This window comes from Trachemys scripta, chromosome 15 (assembly GCF_013100865.1).
Source record: "Trachemys scripta elegans isolate TJP31775 chromosome 15, CAS_Tse_1.0, whole genome shotgun sequence".
Classification (NCBI taxonomy): domain Eukaryota; kingdom Metazoa; phylum Chordata; order Testudines; family Emydidae; genus Trachemys; species Trachemys scripta.
The window spans coordinates 31,705,640-31,724,444 of NC_048312.1; the positions used below are offsets into that span (position 1 = coordinate 31,705,640).

The following is an 18,805-nucleotide window of genomic DNA, read 5'->3' on the forward strand; positions in this document are numbered from 1 at the left end:
TGGGATAGTCGTGCAAGAGATTCCCACTACATCAAGAAAGATTGGCCACTCCAACAGTCATTGGAGCCTGGGAGGAAAAGTGTTCAGCATCCACCACTTGTTGAATCAAGGAAGATTTTGTTACCACCCTTACACCTCAAGCTGGGTCTGATAAAGAACTTTGTCAAGGCCATTGACAAAACACAAGCAGCTTTCAAGTACCTCCGTGGAAAATTTCCAAGGTTAAGTGAAGCTAAGATAAAGGAAGGTGTCTTTGTTGGTCCTCAGCTTCGTGGACTTCTTCGAGATGATGCATTTGACCACGAACTGCATGGCAAGGAAAAGACGGCATGGAAAGCCTTCCAGTTAGTGGCAATAAATTTTCTCGGAAACAACAAGGCAGACAACTACACGTTGTTGGTGGAAAACCTCCTGAAGGCATACAAAAGCCTTGGTTGCAACACGTCACTAAAGATACATTTTTTGCACTCTCATCTAGATTTTTTTCCACCGAACTGCGGAGCAGTGAGCGACGAGCATGGCGAGCGATTTCACCAGGACATTGCAACAATGGAGAAACACTATCAGGGCAAATGGAGCCCATCAATGCTTGCAGACTATTGCTGGACAGTGACAAGAGATGCTCCATTTAATGAATACAAGAGACAAGCCAAGAAGCGCTGAGTAGACACTGAATAGGAAGAAGTGAGGTTTTTACCCACGAAAGCTTATGCCCAAATAAATCTGTTAGTCTTTAATGTGCCACCAGACTCCTTGTTGTTTGACTAGGACTAAACTATGTACATAATAGTTTTTTGCCTTTTGTTTCATAATTTGTTTCATAATAAATTTTATTTATATAACCCCTTTGCTGATTTTTTAAAGTGTTACATAAACAGGACAGGTGAAATATTATCATGGAAAGCAACCATAAACACATGAAAAGACCTAGGTTTATAATATATGATTAAAACTCTACTATCTACACAATATACATAGACATAAAATGTAAAAACTTAAATATCTTAGAAACAGTAGCCAATCAGTTGTTTTAATTGTCATATTTGAATTCAGCACATCAAAATACATAATAAATAGCACATTTTATCTCTGGAGCAGATGACTTCTCAAAAATTGTAGACCAGTGTAATTTGTTTAAATGTGATAGCAAAATAGCAAATGTCTTCATTCTCCTATGTTTTCTCTCTAATAGAAGAAATCTAACAGGAGGGACATCTCTGCACTGAAATCTACCCTGCAAGACGTGAAAGCTGAGAATGAGCATTTGAAAAGCTGCTCACCCATGATTTCAGAATCAGGTGCATCATTAGCCAGTGCCCAGTCAACCCTCTCATGTCTACCACAAACCATCCATGGGCCAGACTGTGATTTCTCAGACACCTCGCAGCCACGGTCTGCATATGGTGTCACCAAGAATGTCTGTAGTGTCCATTCTCAGACAATTGAATCATCTCTGGTGCCCTGCGATGCATGTGCAAGTGGCCAGGCCAGCCTCCGGGAGGTCGGTAAAGCCATCATCAGCATCTGCCACAGCCAGAACATCCCCTCATCCCTGGGCAAATTCCAAGAGATGGTTGAGGAGACCCTAGGCAACAAGCCACTCACCGCTATGGACATGAGTTTCTGGGCATCAGAACAGAGCAAAGACCTCTCCCGTATCAACAAACATCTTGGGGGGCTGATGCAGCTGATAAACCCTTTGAAGGCAGAGCTGGAAGAATCTGAGAAACAGAAGGATGAACTGAGGAAGCAGGTTGAGGACTTTGACAAGCTTCTTCAGAAGGAGAATGAGACCCAGGAACGGCAGAGGAAGGCGGCTGAGCAGTACTTGGAGGAAAAGATCAAAGAGAATTTGCAGATCACAGCCAAACTGGAGAAGGACAAGGAAGATCTACGGACAGGTGCAGTGCCAGTCCCAGCTTGTCCCTAGTCAGTAGGTGTTTTCATTAGACACAACCAGAGTCCCATGGAACTCAGTGGGAGTTTTGCCATTGACTTCAATGGGATTAGGATTTCACCCCTTGATAGTTGATTATTCCCTTTAAATTAACTCTTCTGTTCACAAATTTCTTCTTTTTCTGTATTTTTGGTGGCCGAGAGGGCAGATACTGCAGACTCCCTACTTCACTTCTGCTTCTGGAGGGGTGGCTGTTTCCTACTCACTCACCTTCTGGATCCTTTTATTCCCTTCTGCTCTCCATCCTCTGGTCATCAGTGCTTGCTCACTGCGTCTGGCAAGCCGCTAATGCTCTACATACAAGCTGATGGGGCGGGCGGGGGCTTTTCAGAACAGTACAACAGGCCTTTCTGTAATGTATCTAACTCACTAGCTCATAAAGGGGCCATTCAAAGGGAGGGAGAAATCCTCCCTAGGGGTCAATATGGTATCTTCACAATATGCTTGATCATCTAGCTGATCCTCACCAACCTAAAGAGTGAGAACACAGGTGACCTGAGTCTGTTGATGCAGCTGTGCCAGTGGGTGACATCTCTCTCGCTCTCTTCTGCCCCCCACACCCACACTTGGTGTGATGATATCAAGTGTTTATTGGGATTCTGGCATTGGTAATGAGTGGTGCATTATGTAGCTTGTCCCTAATGAGTGTCAATAAAATCTTGGCCCCATCCCATCCTGTGTTCTGTATGTGTCACATCTGTTTCCAGAAAAACTATTTCACAACTTTTTTCAAGAGTTTTTTTTTAAACACACAAATTTTCCATATCCCTCTGGCTGGAAAGTCAGGCGTCTTAAGACCAGAAGTTCAGTAAATAATAAAGATGATCAGCGATGTTGTTTTTCCTGGCTCCTCCATTTGTGAAGCATAGAGTGATGCACTCATTTGATGAGAAATGCCATGGCGTGATTGTTATGTGTAGATAAGTGCTGTAAAGGACCTGGGAGGTCCTTGCTAAGTTGTTTGTTCTGGTTGCTTTAGGAGCTGTTGTGCTGGAGGAGAGAATTTCCACCTTGAAAGAAGAGCTGCTGTCACAGCAAGCTACCATGCGAGAGCTGGGTAAGAATTCTCATGGGCTCATCCATCCAACTGATCTCATCCATAGATTTTATTCTCCTCTCACGCTGTTTTTACACCAGTGTAGTTCTGTTGACTTTAGTGGGGTTGCTCCCAATTAGCACTGCTGTAAGTGAGAGGAGAATCAGCACCAATGTATTTAAATGACCTCCATCGTTGTAGTATCTGAGTGCCTTCTAACCTCCACTGCCCAGGTAACACACTAGGGAGAATCCTGGGGGCTGGGGCAAGATCCCATGAGCCTCTCAGAATCTCAGACACTTCAGCACAGGGAACAGCAAACTTGAATCCCTAGGAAGAGAAGCCTTGGGGCTAGGTTATTCCTTACAGGTTGTGGGGAGAAGCTATGCTGCAGTGGGAGCCACAAATGGACTCCTGGCTGACTTCCAAAATTCCTCCCAGGGCTCTTGGTTGACTGTTCTCTGCCACCCATCTGATGGGTATAGCAGTGCTCCTCCTGCACCAAGCCAGCTCTTGGTTCAGAGGTAGGCCCGTGGCTTTGGGAAGACTAATGCCAGCATGATGCAATCTCTCTGCTTCCTGCTTACACAAGGGGAAGGCTCCATGTGCCACCTTCCCCCATCTCATGCACCCATGCAGAGCCAGCCACAGTGTGGCCCTTAAAGACTATCTGTGAAGCCTGTCTACCAGGCTGATACATGAATGTGTTTGCCCTGGGGTGCTAGCACCATGTGTTGGGACTCACAAGGTTGCAGGCCCAAGTGAGAACGGTGGCTAGCCTTCTGGGAGGGGATCTATTAGAGAATTTAAGTCATGCCAGAAAGCTTTCTCTCCCCTAGCTCATCCACTTCCCACAGGATCATGGAACCTGGGAAGGAAGAGCCCATCTTTCCCCTTTCCCCCATTATGAGCTCCTCCCATCCACAGCATTGGTTATAGGATGTTGTGTATTCACAGAGCTGACCAAAAGCACCCTGCTGGAGGAGATGAGGACTAAGATGGCCCACAAGAGCCAGATGACGAAGCTGGAAGACCAAGTGCAGCTGCTAACCAGCCAGTTGGAGAACGCAAGCCACACGCTCAGTGGGGCCACCACCCAGCTGGACAAGGAGAAGGCCAAAGTGGAAAGCATGCTCAGGCATGAGGAGGTGTGGCCATGGGAGGAACCGGGCCTGTTGCTCCCTACCTTACCCGAATCTAACTCCCTTCTACTCTCCACTAGGCCCTCTCTGGCTAGTCCTTGTCCATGCTGCTCTATCCATACCTCTCCCGTCATCCCATCTCTTCTGTTCTGCTCCTTCTGCTGCTGCCCAGCCTTGTTTTCATTTAAGACTTATGCCAGGATTGTAAACAGGGTCTCTATGGGAAGCTGAGGGCTCAGCTCAGTGTTCCTGCTCCCCTCCCCGCCCCGCGTTGCTTTGCTTGTACTTCCCTGGCAATATCTTGTGCTATCCCTTTGTTCAAGAGGTGAGTATCGGACAGGTAGAGAGGAGCTGTGCACCTGAGCAATGTTGCCATCTTACTTGTGCGCTGTCACCTTTACCTGCGGGGGAGCTGCCTTCTGAAAGCAGCCTGTCCGATGGATGGTTGCAACTTACTTACCTTCGTCAGTATCCCCTCTGTGCCTATTTCATACCCTCAGCGCAGGGGCATTTTGCTGTCAGTAACAAGCTCACTTTTGAAAATGGCCACTGATCAATTCCAGCATTTCAGGGAGCACTCTAGGCACAGGTGGGCAGGACCCCATGCTTTTGGTGAAAGCTGGAGAAGCCTGATCTCCCCTAGAACCAGGCCCACTGGCAGACATGCCAAACCCGCAAAAAACCAGAAATTGTTTTTGGCTTAATTGGCTTGTGAGTTGCTTGTTGGCTAGTTTTTGGCTTGTAGCTTTTTTTTTTTTTTTTTTTTTTTTTTATTAGCTCCCGGCAAGCAGGGGCAAGGACAGAATCAGGGGTGCACAGCAGGCCCACCATGGTCCCAGACTGCACACTGGGAGGATCTAGTCACAGAGTATTGTGGTTCTTAGGGATTGGCTTGTTTTGAAATGGGATTAGCTTGATTTTTGGCTTTATTGTGCAATTCGGGATGCTTATTTACTTTGTGAAAGTTGGCAACTGTGCCCACCGGTGCCCATTTGGTGCTGCAGGCAGAGGAAACTCTCTCTCGTGCCCTCTGTTTCTACCTACACATATCACAGGCCATAGGCACCGACATCCCCTCTGCCCAGTTGATGCTCCACCCCCCCCATCCCCACCCCTACCCCACCCTTGCCCCAACCCGATTCCACCCCTTCCCCAAAGTCCCCACCCCCATTCCACTCCCTTCCCCCAAGTCCCTGTCCCGCCTCTTTGCCTCCTCCCTTGAGCACGCCATGTCCCTGCTCCTCCCCTTCCCTCCCAGAAAGTCCTAAGCACCGCCAAACAGCTGTTAAGCGGCGGGGGAGGAGGAAAGCAGGGACGCCACATGGCGGGGAGAGCAGGAGGCTAGGAGGGGGGAGCTTGGCTTCTGGTGGGTGCGGAGCACCCGCTAATATTTCCCCACGGGTGCTCCAGCCTCTGAGCACCCATGGAGTTGGCACTTATGTCACAGGCTGTGGCATACTAGTGGGTCACACACTTCCTTGGTAATGTGGGCCAAGCTGAACACCCAGGTAGGCTCCTCTTGCCTCCCCCCATCACACACTTTTGCCCCCCTTCTTATTACCCTTCCTGCTTTAAAGCTACTTGAGCTGCTGAGGGTGACATCTGTACATATTATCTGCCTTCCTCTTTCTGTGAAGTCGCTCCAGGCCAAGCAGAGGGCCCTGTTGCAACAGCTGGACTGCCTGGATCAGGAGTGTGAGGAGCTGAGGGCCAGCCTAGGCGAAGCGGAGGACGACAAGGCTAAGCTGGAGCAACAGCTGAAGGAGACACAGGCTGAGAAGCGGCAGGTTCAGGGCCAGCTCGAAGCCCAGCAGGTCAGCGTTAATGTCCCCAGAGCAGCAAGGTGTTCCTTCAGCAGTAGGGGCTCTCCTGAGAGGCAGTGAAAGGGGAGTTAGAGCTGAACTGCTGAGGTCCTGTGGGGGAGGGGGCCATTAAGGGGCTCAGGGCCATTAAGGGGCTCAGAATGAATGCCCCCCACTTGGGTACACCATGGAGTGCCAGTGTGCTTGGGGTGGGGTGAGGGTGAACAGGCTACACTGCACAATGATGGAGGTTTGAGAGAACAGTGAAGAGCATTGAGATGGCTTCCTCTTGCACTGGCTCCAGCCAGGCCATCTGTCCATGGTTAGCATCGCTGGGCCACTCTTGAGAACGCTACTCCATTTTACTCAGTCCTTCTCCCTCTGACTGATGGGAATGTGTTCCAAGCAAGGAGCAGGGGCCTCAGGGACTGGCCCTCTCAGCAGAGCCCTGTTAGGCACTGAAGGTTGTGGGCATTCCGGGACAAGTGCCACATCTGTCTGGTGCTGGTGCTCCCACATCACACGGAGACCCAATGGTTCATCACATTGGTGTGCCCCTCACTGGACAAGGAGATCAGATTCAGCCCTGAAGGCAATGTTACAGCTGCATGATGAACTCTTCTCCTCTCCTAGCCACTTTGCAGCACCCCCCTCCCTCACACTCTCCCCTGGGCAGAATCACTCTGAGCTGGGACCACAGCAGGGAAGGAGCTTGATGAAACCTAGCCATACTCTTCCTGTCCAGTGCAGCAGCTAATGGAGAACCTGCAGCAGGAGAAGCTGAGCTTCGAGCAGTCTACATCTGAACTACTCAGGAACATCTCTGAGCTGGATGAGCTGCTCCAGGAGCTGAAGGAGAGGGAGAGGCTGCTGGTGTCCTTTCCAGACCTCCACATCCCTGCTGAGGCGCAGTTTGAGAGTAAGAGAGGGCATGGGGTGGGGCAGCAGACAGTAAGAGCCTGTGCAGGGGGTAGCACACACCAGAATGGACAGCAACAGACTTCTACCCCCCACCCCCACCTCAATAGTGCTCATGCACTGAGTGCCCTAGAGGGCACGTATCCCCCAGCTCATATACATGGGAGTGTGCGATTCCAGCAGCTGTTTTAGAATTACACAAATATAAAAATCAGACTTTCAATTAAACAAACTATCCCACTGAAAAAAAAAACAGAGTTGCAGTCCAGAGGGATCGCCCACAAGACAAGTGACTATGAGATGTGACCCATAACATAGCATAGAGTCATGTGGTCATCTTAACCCTTTACAGACTGCAGCTGTGTATTTGGGGGGGAGGGATAGCTCAGTGGTTTGAGCATTCGCCTGCTAAACCCAGGGTTGTGAGCTCAATCCTTGAGGGGGTCATTTAGGGATTGGGGCAAAAATCTGTCTGGGGATTGGTCCTGCTTTGAGCAGGGGGTTGGACTAAATGACCTCCTGAGGTCCCTTCCAACCCTGATGTTCTATGATTCTGTCTACATCCCCCTAAACCCACCTTTGGCTAACAGTCAGATACAGCTGATCTTGGCCATGTGTCCATAGGAGGGATGTCTGGTAGGATCTGGAATAGAGGTTCCTCTGGTCACACAACATCCCTGCAGATCAGGATGGCATGTTTTTAGTACAGTGGGACAAGATAATTCCACCTGGAAAGGTTCCGCTAGCAGCCTACCTGCCCCAGTGTTCTGCAGTTGATGGGTTGCATGGTGCTTAGTGAAGTGTAACTGGGCACAGCCCTCCATAGTTCCTCTTGCTACCCCATGTCCTTTTATAACAAAGAGCTCAGTTCTCCACTGTATCCAAGCTTGGTCTGGTGCAGGGAAGAAGGAGGGAGCATCCTCAGGAAGTGAGCATCAGCTCCACCATCCTGCAGGCCTAGTCCCAGTGTAAGATAGAGTTGCTGTGGAGTAAGGTAGTCAATGACTTTATGCCAGTGGAGCGCCACTCTACCATGCCCTCTTCTTCCTCCCAGCCCACCTCCATCACCCAATAGGACCCATTGGCCTCACATGCCCTAGTGCTGGAGGGTGGGCGGGGAATGCAGCTGGTGCAGTGGCCATATCAGCCAAAGAGTCTGTCCTAAAGCCTCCAGCTAAGGGAAGAGATTGGTCTGTGGACATGTGGAAGCTGCTTGAATGTAATGGGGTGGGGGAGGATGCATTTCGGTTCACTTGTTCAGCATGTTCCACTTTGTGGTGGGATGTCACATCACTAAAAGGGGAATTCAGCAGCATGCTTCCAAGGGAGACTTTTGCTGGGCACCCAGGTAAGATGGCTGGCCCTTTGGAGCTGAGACTGGTCTATGGTTCAAGAACACAGCCTGGTCTCCAGTGCTGACACTAATGCCCAGAAGGTGAGGCGAAGCGCAGAAGCCTCTGACAGACAGTTGAATGAGTGTTGGGCATGGGTGAGGGCTGTGGGTTAGAGCAGTGGTTCTCAACCAGGGGTCCAGGGTCCCCTGGGGGGCCTCAAACAGGTTTTAGGGAGTCTGCCAAGCAGGGCCAATGTTAGATTCACTGGGGCCCAGGACAGAAAGCTGAAGCCCCACTGCATGGGGTTGAAGCCCAGGGCCCTGAGCTTCACCACTGGGAGCTGAAGCCAAAGCCTGAGCAACTTAGCTTCACGGGGACCCCAGGCAATTGCCCTGCTTGCTACCTCCTAACTGGTCCTGGCTTTTATAAGCAGAAAAGCCATTGTTGTGGCACAGGTGGGCCATGGAGTTTTTATAGCATGTTTGGAAGGGGAGGGGGCTCAGAAAGAAAAAAGTTGAGAACCCCTGGGTTAGAGGGTGGCTGATGGGCACAATGGGAGATTAATGAGGACAACACAATCCTGGCAAAGTGGCAGAGACAAACTTCAGCTAAGAATGAGTACTCTTGCAATTCTTGCTGTCCTTCAGAGTAGCATGGCAGGGTCAGAGGTGTAATGGGATGTGCTACTCACCGCTCAGCAGTGCCTCCTCCTGGTTCAGCTGGGGAATTAGTTCACCATAGTCTGTTCCATTGCCTCAGTCACTTGCTCTACAGCCTCTCTCACTCATCAGGAGCTGTAGCCTCTCTCCGGCCAAGTCACCATCATCCTCCCCTTTGGGGTCTCATCAGTCTCTTCCCACAAAGTCTCAGGCAGTCTCCATCTCCACTGCACCACTCCCACAGCAGCTGGTAGGGGAACCAGGCCCACTCTCTGCACCAGGTTCCAATCCGGGGACCCTCAAACCCACAGTCCAGGTCTGTGCTCTCTTGGACTTTACTGCTCCTTCCCTGGACAGCTTCCTGTGCTGCCTTTTCAGGCTCCTGCTCTCCCCCTTGTATCAGGGGTGCATCTGCAGGCTTATCTCTCTGCCACCTCTGCTAGCCTGCTGTCCAAGGTTCTCTGCTCAGTGTCCCCATCTGGTTCACTTCATTTGACCCCACTCCTGTCCCTGTTCTTTTATTAGTTGTCCCCTGTAATTTTTTGGTCTCCAGGTCCTGTGGACCCCACTTAGGCGATCCTTTAGTAGTGGGCGGGCTTCGCCCATCGACTTCCTGGATCCCAATAGGACCTCTGCTAGCCTCAGCTCCTCAGTTTTGTAGATACTCCCACTTGTTCCTGCCCAGATGAACTTCATTCTCAATTAGAATCATTGTCAGTTAGCTCCCTCACAGGTGCAGCCTATGGCTAATTGGTCTCCCTTGCCACCTTAACCCCTTCAATGCCAGTGTGGGGTGAACACACCATCGCAGGAGGTCGAGTATCAGAGGAGTAGCCGTGTTAGTCTGAATCTGTAAAAAGCAACAGAGGGTCCTGTGGCACCTTTAAGACTAACAGAAGTATTGGGAGCATAAGCTTTCGTGGGTAAGAACCTCACTTCTTGCATCTTGACCCTCTGTTGCCCATCACAGGAGGGTTGTGTCACATGTGGCTTGCGACTAGCTGCCCCTGGGGTACGATTTCTCTTCCTAGCTTTGTACCCTGGGAAAGTCACTGGTTGGAGGCTGGTCTCCCACTCCTCCTCCTCCTCCTCTATTTCCCCACTGCCTTACACACAGCACAGACCCTGCACTCGCAAGCGGTCACTTTAGTTACCAGAGGAATCACATGCTGGTTAACGAGAATACAGCTTTCTCACTACCATTGCTGCATCCTTTCTGCTTTGGCCCTGCAATGTCTGTGGCATAATTATCGTCCCTAGACTACATGAGAGGACTGGACCAGCCAGTCTGCTTGTGCTTTACAGCAGGGGTTCTCAAACTGGGGGTTGGGACCCCTCAGGGGGTTGCAAGGTTATTACATGGGGGGTCACGAGCTGTCAGCCTCCACCCCAAACCCCGCTTTGCCTCCAGCATTTATAATAGTGTTAAATATATAAAAAGTGTTTTTAATTTATTAGGGGGGAGTCTCACTCAGAGGCTTGCTGTGTGAAAGGGGTCACCAGTACAAAAGTTTGAGAACTACTGCTTTACAGCATTACTAGAGGTTACCTGCACATGCTCCAGGACTGTCAGTGCCAGGAGGCGAAGGGGAATGTCCTTCTCAGGAGGAGTTGGGGACAGACATGCACGCATGCATGCGCTAGCCCTGCTGTATCCAGAGGATTTGTGCACACCCACTCCCTTTGCCCCATTGTGAAGGAGAATCCTGTTTCATTGCAGGCACTGGGGACATCGCTGATGACATGGAAAAGCAGCTGCAGGCGAACAACATCCGCATCAGCGTCCTGGAGGAAGAGAACTCGCGGCTCAGGACCGCACTAGCCAAAATGAAAGAAACAGCCCAGGAAGGAGTGTTAAGGGTGAGTCTGTCCACAGGTGGAGAGGGCACCTCTCAGTGCAAGGGGGGCAGCTGTTGAATATCAATAGGCAGTTGGCAGTGCAGGCAGAATCGGGGGTCAGTGCAACAGTGGGATCCCTACTGGACATGGAGGGTCCGTGACCCATCCCATATCCCCTGGGACTCTGGAGCAGAGGGGTTGGAGGCCAATCCCATGGTCTCTCTAGACTTTGGGAATGGGGGATTGAGGCTTATCCTGTGCTCTCTCGAGACTGTACAACAGGGGGACTTAGGACACATCCCACTCTCAGTAGACTTTAGGGCTGGGGAATAGGAGACCCGTCCTGTGGCTCCTGGAGGTGGTGGAGCTGGGGAATAGTTGACCTATCCCATTTGGGGCTGGGGAATAGGAGACGTGTCCTGTGGCTCCTGAAAGCTGAGGAATAGGCGATCCATCCCATGATCCCTATAGGGGCTGAGGGACACCCCCCCCCCCCACTGTTCTTGGGGGCTAGAAGCACAGGACCATTTTCACACAGCCTGTGCTCCAGGACTAATCCCCCTACCTCTGTTCTCTACTGCTGAAGGTTTGATTCTGCCTCCCTGTACATCTCAGTGAGGCTTATATGCCCCATTCCATTCCCCCTTGCGGCAATGCAATCTAGTAACGAGAGCACAGTTGTAGGTCAGAACCAGTATGAGTCTGGGCTCTAATTTAAAATAGAAATGAGTGCAGACTGTTGGAATGTGCCAAAACTGCTGGGAGGCCTTGGGTGGAAGTCACATGACTTCCTTGCTCTATAGCTGGCTCAGCTGGAAAACTGGATCTAAAGAGCCACTGCGTTTGGACTGAGGTCTCCTGAATAACCCAAGTCTGGAAATCTCAGTTGTCACTTCCCCAGCATGGGCCTAGGCGGGGGGCGTGAGCAAGGCTCTCTGCTGAGCATGGCGCCTGTTCCAGAGGGCAATTACTGTATTAATATTCTTCATGTGGGCCTGCAGCTAATCTGGGCTCTGTGATCAAAGGGGAGCTCTGGGGTCCTTCCTGGGGCCGATCCTGGGCTCTGGGATCACAGGGGGCTCTGGGGTCCTTCCTGGGGCCGATCCTGGGCTCTGGGATCACAGGGGGGGTTTGGGGTCCTTCCTGGGGCCGATTCTGGGTTCTGGGATCACGGGGGACTCTGGGAACCTTCCCTGGGACTGAGTCAGTTTAGCATCAGTTTTATATTTCACAAACAAAACCCTGTGCTGGCAAACGAGCAGTGGGTGCTAGGACTGACCCCTCTTCCCAGGCCCTGGCAGAGCACGTTAAAGAGCGAGCAGCTGAGCTGAAGTGGGTCAGCACCACATCAGCATGTGACACGTAAGCCCTTGTGCTCTGCTCAGCACATGCTGCCAAACCAGGCTCTAGGCATGCTCACTGCGCTGGCTGGGCGCCAGCAGAATTAGGAGTTACAATAGTCATTCACTCAATCGAAGCAAAAGCCTAAGGGCAGCCCTGGGCTTCCCATGACCAGGGAGCTGTTTGTAGGCTGTGGTGAGAGCAGCCTTTCTCTTCCCAGAGCAGGCTCCTAGAGGCTGCATAGAAAAGCAGACAATGAGTGCTGCTGAACCCATGCCTTGCTCTGCCTGGGAATGGGACATGGGCTGCAATACACTGCAATAGCTCAGGCCATGTCTGACTGTCAGTACAGTCTGTTCTTTGCTAGGCTTAGTCCAGTTCCTCATTTTTCCCTCTGATTTTGGAAAGGGAAGACCCTTCCAGCTAAATGTCTGGCCAGATGCACAGGGCAGTGGTTCTCTGGTAGCCGTGGACACTATGGCTATTTTCAGTGACAAACAGCAAAGAAATCCCTCGTCTGGAGTGCAGCGAAGACACATACAGCGCCTGACCCAAAACCTATAGGGGTAGGAGGGGGATCTGTCCAGTGGTGTAGCCAGGTTCTAACAGCAGGGGGAGCGAACACAAAAAAAGGCACCACCTGCTGCGAAGCAGCGAAGAAAAGAAAAAAAAAAAAAAAAAAAAAAGAAAAACCCAAGTCTTGCTGCCAAAGACTGAAGACCCCGCTGCCGAAGTGCCACCGAAGACCCAGAGCAACTGAAGGACCTGCTGCCTAAGTGCTGCTGAAGACCCGGAGCAACTGAAGAACCCGCTGCCAAATTGCCCCAAAGACCCGGATGTGCCGCCCCTGCTGGGAAGCGCCCCTGAGTGAGTGCAAAAATTAGAAAAGCGCCACTTTTGGGGAATGTGCTCAGTGGGAGCGGCCGCTCCCCCTGCTCCCCCACAGCTATGCTACTGGATCTGTCCAGGCCTTTAGAGAAGCACTGCTAGGGGGCTCGTCCATCTGTCTGAGCTTTAATTTTGAGCTCATTTGGAACTCACAACAGTAAGGAATTAATCTCACCCCTCGGGACAGGGAGCAGTAAGACAGGAGCTGTAGAGAAAGCTAATGCTCTTCCCATCCTGGCCTCTCCGCTCAGCTTTACTGGTGCCCCCCAGGCATACCCTACAGCAGCCCTTCTTGCTGTACACTTGTCCCTCTCCACTCATCGTTACTTAGCTTGTAAATCTTGGGGCAGAGATCCCTTTGTTGGGGCGGCGCAGACCAGGACAGTACTATACCAATACAAATAAATAAGAATGCCAGGTTTGGCCAGACTGAGGCCCCCCAGTAATTGCACATAGGACGGTCACCTCTCTCATTTAAGCCCTCCCACTTTTCAACTCAAACCTGAGCCCTACTCTTGGAAAAGGCTGCTGCAATCAGATGATGGAGTTGCATGTTAGTCAAGCCTAGCGATTAAGGGTTCCTTAGCTGTATTACCAAGGCAGAAGAATACACTGGTCTACAATTTTTGAGAAGTCGTCTGCTTCAGAGATAAAATGTGCTATTTATTATGTATTTGATGTGCTGAATTCAAAGATGACAATTAAAACAACTGATCGGCTACTGTTTCTAAGATATTTAAGTTTTTACATTTTATGTCTATGTATATTGTGTAGATAGTAGAGTTTTAATCATAAATTGTAAACCTAGGTCTTTTCATGTGTTTATGGTTGCTTTCCATGATAATATTTCACCTGTCCTGTTTATGTAACACTTTAAAAATTAGCAAAAGGGTTATATAAATCAAATTTATTATGAAACAAAAGGCAAAAAACTATTCTGTACATAGTTTAGTCCTATTCAGTGTCTACTCGGCACTTCTTGGCTTGTCTCTTGTATTCATTAAATGGAGCATCTCTTGTCACTGTCCAGCAATAGTCTGCAAGCATTGATGGGCTCCATTTGCCCTGATAGCGTTTCTCTATTGTTGCAATGTCCTGGTGAAATCGCTCGCCGTGCTCGTCGCTCACTGCTCCGCAGTTCGATGGAAAAAAATCTAGATGAGTGTGCAAAAAATGTATCTTTAGTGACGTGTTGCAACCAAGGTTTTTGTATGCCTTGAGGAGGTTTTCCACCAACAACCTGTAGTTGTCTGCCTTGTTGTTTCCGAGAAAATTTATTGCCACTAACTGGAAGGCTTTCCATGCCGTCTTTTCCTTGCCACGCAGTGCATGGTCAAATGCATCATCTCGAAGAAGTCCACGAAGCTGAGGACCAACGAAGACACCTTCCTTTATCTTAGCTTCACTTAACCTTGGAAATTTTCCATGGAGGTACTTGAAAGCTGCTTGTGTTTTGTCAATGGCCTTCAAAAAGTTCTTCATCAGACCCAGCTTGATATGTAAGGGTGGTAACAAAATCTTCCTTGATTCAACAAGTGGTGGATGCTGAACACTTTTCCTCCCAGGCTCCAATGACAGTCGGAGTGGCCAATCTTTCTTGATGTAGTGGGAATCTCTTGCACGACTATCCCATTCGCAGAGAAAACAGCAGTACTTTGTGTATCCAGTCTGCAGACCAAGCAAGAGAGCAACAACCTTCAAATCGCCACAAAGCTGCCACTGATGTTGGTCATAGTTTATGCACCTCAAAAGTTGTTGTCCTAGGTTTCCTTCATATGGACTGCATGGCAAAACATTGCCATTATGCAGTAAAACAGCTTTAAGACTCGTCTTCGATGAATCAATGAACAGTCTCCACTCATCTGGATCGTGAACGATGTTGAGGGCTGCCATCACATCATCGATGTTGTTGCAGGCTACAAGATCACCTTCCATGAAGAAGAATGGGACAAGATCCTTTTGACGGTCACGGAACATGGAAACCCTAACATCACCTGCCAGGAGATTCCATTACTGTAGTCTGGAGCCCAACAGCTCTGCCTTACTCTTGGGTAGTTCCAAATCCGTGACAAGGTCATTCAGTTCACCTTGTGTTATGAGGTGTGGTTCAGAGGAGGAGAATGGGAGAAAATGTGGGTCCTGTGACATTGATGGTTCAGGACCAGAAGTTTCATCCTCTTCCTCGTCTGACTCAAGTGAGAATGATTCTGGTGCATCAGGAACCGGCAGTCCTTCTCCGTGGGGTACTATGGCTGATGGAATGTTTGGATAATGCACAGTCCACTTTTTCTTCTTTGACACCCTTTCCCAACTGGAGGCACCATGCAGAAGTAACAATTGCTGTTGGCTCTGTTGAGATCTGTTGGCTCTCTCCAAATCATTGGCACTGCAAAAGGCATAGATTTCTTTTTCCTGTTCAACCACTGGCGAAGATTCGTTGCACAAGTGTTGCAGCATATGTGTGGGGCCCACCTCCTGTCCTGATCTCCAATTTTGCAGCCAAAATAAAGGTGATAGGCTTTCTTAACCATAGTGGTTATACTGCGCTTTTGTGATGCAAAAGTCACTTCACCACAAACATAGCAGAAGTTATCTGCACTGTTCACACAAGTACGAGGCATCTCTGCTCACTTTGGCTAAACAGAAATATGTCCCTTTGCAAAATCAAACACTGACAAATAAGAGAGCACGACACTGTATGATTTCTAGAGCTGATATAGGGCAGTTTGTTCAGCAGAGTGATGTAAGCTTGGTTATGATTGCATCATCCATGACTTCTAGGAATAACATGATGCAATTCATATCATGTATGACGTAATACCAGCTTCAGATTGCATCATTCATTGTTTTGCCTAAAAAGCAAGTACTGTCCAAAATCAGTCATAGATTTATTCATACATCCAGTCAAAAATGTATTTTAGTCATTTCTGGTTTAAATTGAGATCCCTTCCCTTTATTACTCCCTTATCCTCCGCCATTCCCAAGTCAAGGGTCGTATAGACTGACTCAATAGCATATCTTGAAAACTAGAGCCAATCAACACTTGTAAGCATCATTTTCATTCTCAGTGACCCAGAATTAGTAAAGTTTGACTACATTTATTTCAGAAGCATTTTGGCTGTAGTGCAGTGATATTAATGTAAGTTATTTTCTAGCAAGTTTTTCTGCTTCTTTGCTGCTCTTCAAGCCTGTGCCATCCCTCGGGCCACAGTTGCATCATGTGTTCTGTAGACTGCCTCCTTGAGGAAGGGTTGGTTTAACATTCTCCTTGTTAAAAGACAAGCACTAGGCTGAAGGCATGAGACTCGGCGGGCCTGACTCACCATTGGCTTGCACCTTACGCTGTCACTTTCACCAGTGCCAAACGCTACCAGATGGGGAGCATTTCACACCCATTTGCACTGGATAAGGAGCAAGGCAATGGGGAGGTAGGCGCAGCATGTTTGAAGAGGTGACAAGCTCTGCAATGGTAGCCTCCATGTCAGCACGCTGCTTCTAGCGCACTGCTGCTGGGAGATGCCCACAGCTATTAAGAATTAAGTCCTAGCTGAAAGAAAAGCTTGGGCCTTTTGGAGCCTCTTCCTGGAGATGAGCCCAGCATTACAGCAGTGGGGAGGCTGTGTGGTCCGGTCATGGGCCACAGCAATCAGGCTCAGGGCTTGTTGAAAGGAACATGAAGGTCATGCCTACACTTCAGCAGCTACAGCTACAGCATGGCAGCTGTGCCACTGTAGCATAGAAGCTTCCTATGTCGACGGAAGCTTTTACGTCAATGTAGTTAAGCCACCTTTCCGAGAGGCAGTAGCTAGGTCAACGGAAGGATTTGCGGAGTGCAAAATTTTTCACAGCCCTGAGTGCTTTAGTCAGGTCTATCTAATTTTTAGGTTTAGACCAGGCCCAAGTTCACAGCAAGTCAGGGTGTGAATCTACCTCGCCCTAGTCTGCTGCGCACAAACTCCATAGCCCATTTTGATCTCCCTTGCATGGAAACAGGATGAATCCGAGCTCTCTATGGAACAGTTGGTCCACAGGGGTGCTCAGTGCATGGTGGACTATTGCAAGGGAGATTGACACCAGCTTTGTTGCGAACTTGGTTTTTGTAGACAAAAACAACAGTAAAGGTCTGTTCTTGAGACCAGTTTCCATCTTGTGTCCAGACAGCGTCTCATGCACTGGTCCCAGCCTGCTGGGGTAATCCAGCAGAAATAGCCCTACATCTCTGGACCAGTGGAGCACAGGCCTTGGGCTGGCCCTCTACACAAGGCCAAGTTTCAGTCATCTTGTCGGTGCAAGGCCCTTTCCACGATGGCCCAGCCCATTCCGGTCATCAAACAGGAGCATCCAAAGCCATGGCCTCCAGCTGGGAGAAGACTAAGCCCAGAATGGAGTGGTTTCTCACCAGACAGATGGTAGGAGAGACTTTCCTCACACCCTGGAGCTCCTTGGGCCCAGTGCAAGGAAAGCACTTGACACTAGATAACGCAGACACCCACAAGCACTGGAGGCCTTTGGGGCCTAGATGTCACCCATCCAGTTCTCAGTCAGTCCCTGACAGACACCAGCCATGATAGCGCCGTGAACGAGGTGCACGATGGGGAGGAATGTTCTTTCTGATGCATCCCAGCCATGGCTTCCTGCAGATGCAGGGGGAGCTCCCAGCATCAAGCAGTGACCAGAGAGGTTCTAACCCTGAATTCTCCTCTCCCCAGCTCATCCCACAGACCCAGCTCTGGGCTCGCTCCTCCTCCAGGACTGGCTCCAAGGACGGCATGATGGACCCCCAAAAGGCTTCCACAGGGTGAGGAGGCCTGCTCTAAACACTCCCCGTCCCTCCCCAGCGAGGAGCTGTAGGGCTTGGTTTGCATGGAGACTTTGTATGGCAGGAATGGTGTCCCTAGCCTCTGTTTGCCAGAAGCTGGGAATGGGTGACAGGGGATGGATCACTTGATGATTACCTGTTCTGTTCATTCCCTCTGGGGCATCTGGCACTGGCCACTGTCGGAAGACAGGATCCTGGGCTAGATGGACCTTTGGTCTGACCCAGTAGGGCCATTCTTATGTGACTTTCTCTGCCTCAGGGGCTGCATCTCTAATGCCTTGTCCTGCTTCTCCTACAGCAACCCTTCCCTCGCACACAGACCTCCAAGCAGCACAGTGCCCCATCGGCTTGCGAGTGGCCAAGCCAGCAGCCAGAGCACAGCACTCCAGAGACCGCCAAGCAGCCATCTAAAGCCATCGTCCGCAGAGGCCACGTGGAAGGCAATGTCCTGCGTCTCCCTTCCAGTCGAGAACTCGGCCATCAACACTTACGCCAGACTGAAAGGGAAAGGCAGCGCAGCCAGAGTCCAGGCCCGCTCAGCTCACAGCCCCAGGAACCACCAGAAATAGAACCCCAGGAGAGCAACCCCTGCTGGAGGTGTTCAGCTAGGGACACAAATAAAGCTGTTTACTGTTCATCCCCAAGGCTCCCTCCGAGTGCAGGGCTGCTGTCTGTGACAGTGAAAGAGACTCAAAAGGGCTGTGCCACGTGGGAGCCCAGGGCTTCTCTGCCACTCACTGCTTCCTAACTGAGATGGGCCACTTGCTGGAGTCAGGTAGGTCAGCTTATGGGGGACGCAAGTTTGCAGATGACACTAAACTGGGAGGAGTTGTAGATACACTGGAGGGTAGGGATAGGATACAGAGGGACCTAGACAAATTAGAGGAATGGGCCAAAAGAAATCTGATGAGGTTCAACAAGGACAAATGCAGAGTCCTGCACTTAGGATGGAAGAATCCCATGCACTGATACAGACTAGGGACCTAATGGCTAGGCAGCAGTTCTGCAGAAAAGGACCTACGGGTTACAGTGGACGAGAAGCTGGATATGAGTTGACCAGCATGCCCTTG

At 50.0% G+C, this 18,805-nt stretch overlaps 1 protein-coding gene across 15 annotated transcripts in view; it reads left to right on the top strand.

The window, feature by feature from the left end:
• Positions 1 to 18,601, top strand: part of CCDC157 (coiled-coil domain containing 157) — a 26,779-nt gene extending 8,178 nt beyond the window's left edge. For 6 of the 15 annotated variants that reach the window (XM_034790911.1, XM_034790917.1, XM_034790919.1 and 3 more), the window contains exons 4-10: positions 1,193 to 1,901; positions 2,937 to 3,014; positions 3,951 to 4,141; positions 5,773 to 5,949; positions 6,688 to 6,856; positions 10,569 to 10,708; positions 18,034 to 18,600. In XM_034790911.1, coding sequence (XP_034646802.1) covers positions 1,193 to 1,901; positions 2,937 to 3,014; positions 3,951 to 4,141; positions 5,773 to 5,949; positions 6,688 to 6,856; positions 10,569 to 10,708; positions 18,034 to 18,483 — 1,914 coding nt within the window. In that variant the 3' untranslated portion in view covers positions 18,484 to 18,600. Of the gene's footprint in view, positions 1 to 1,192; positions 1,902 to 2,936; positions 3,015 to 3,950; positions 4,142 to 5,772; positions 5,950 to 6,570; positions 6,663 to 6,682; positions 6,857 to 8,897; positions 9,165 to 10,568; positions 10,709 to 17,625; positions 17,715 to 18,033 lie in introns of those variants that run through there. The other 9 variants (XM_034790913.1, XR_004648238.1, XM_034790912.1 and 6 more) reach the window with 9 other exon arrangements.
• Positions 18,602 to 18,805: the final 204 nt, after the last annotated feature.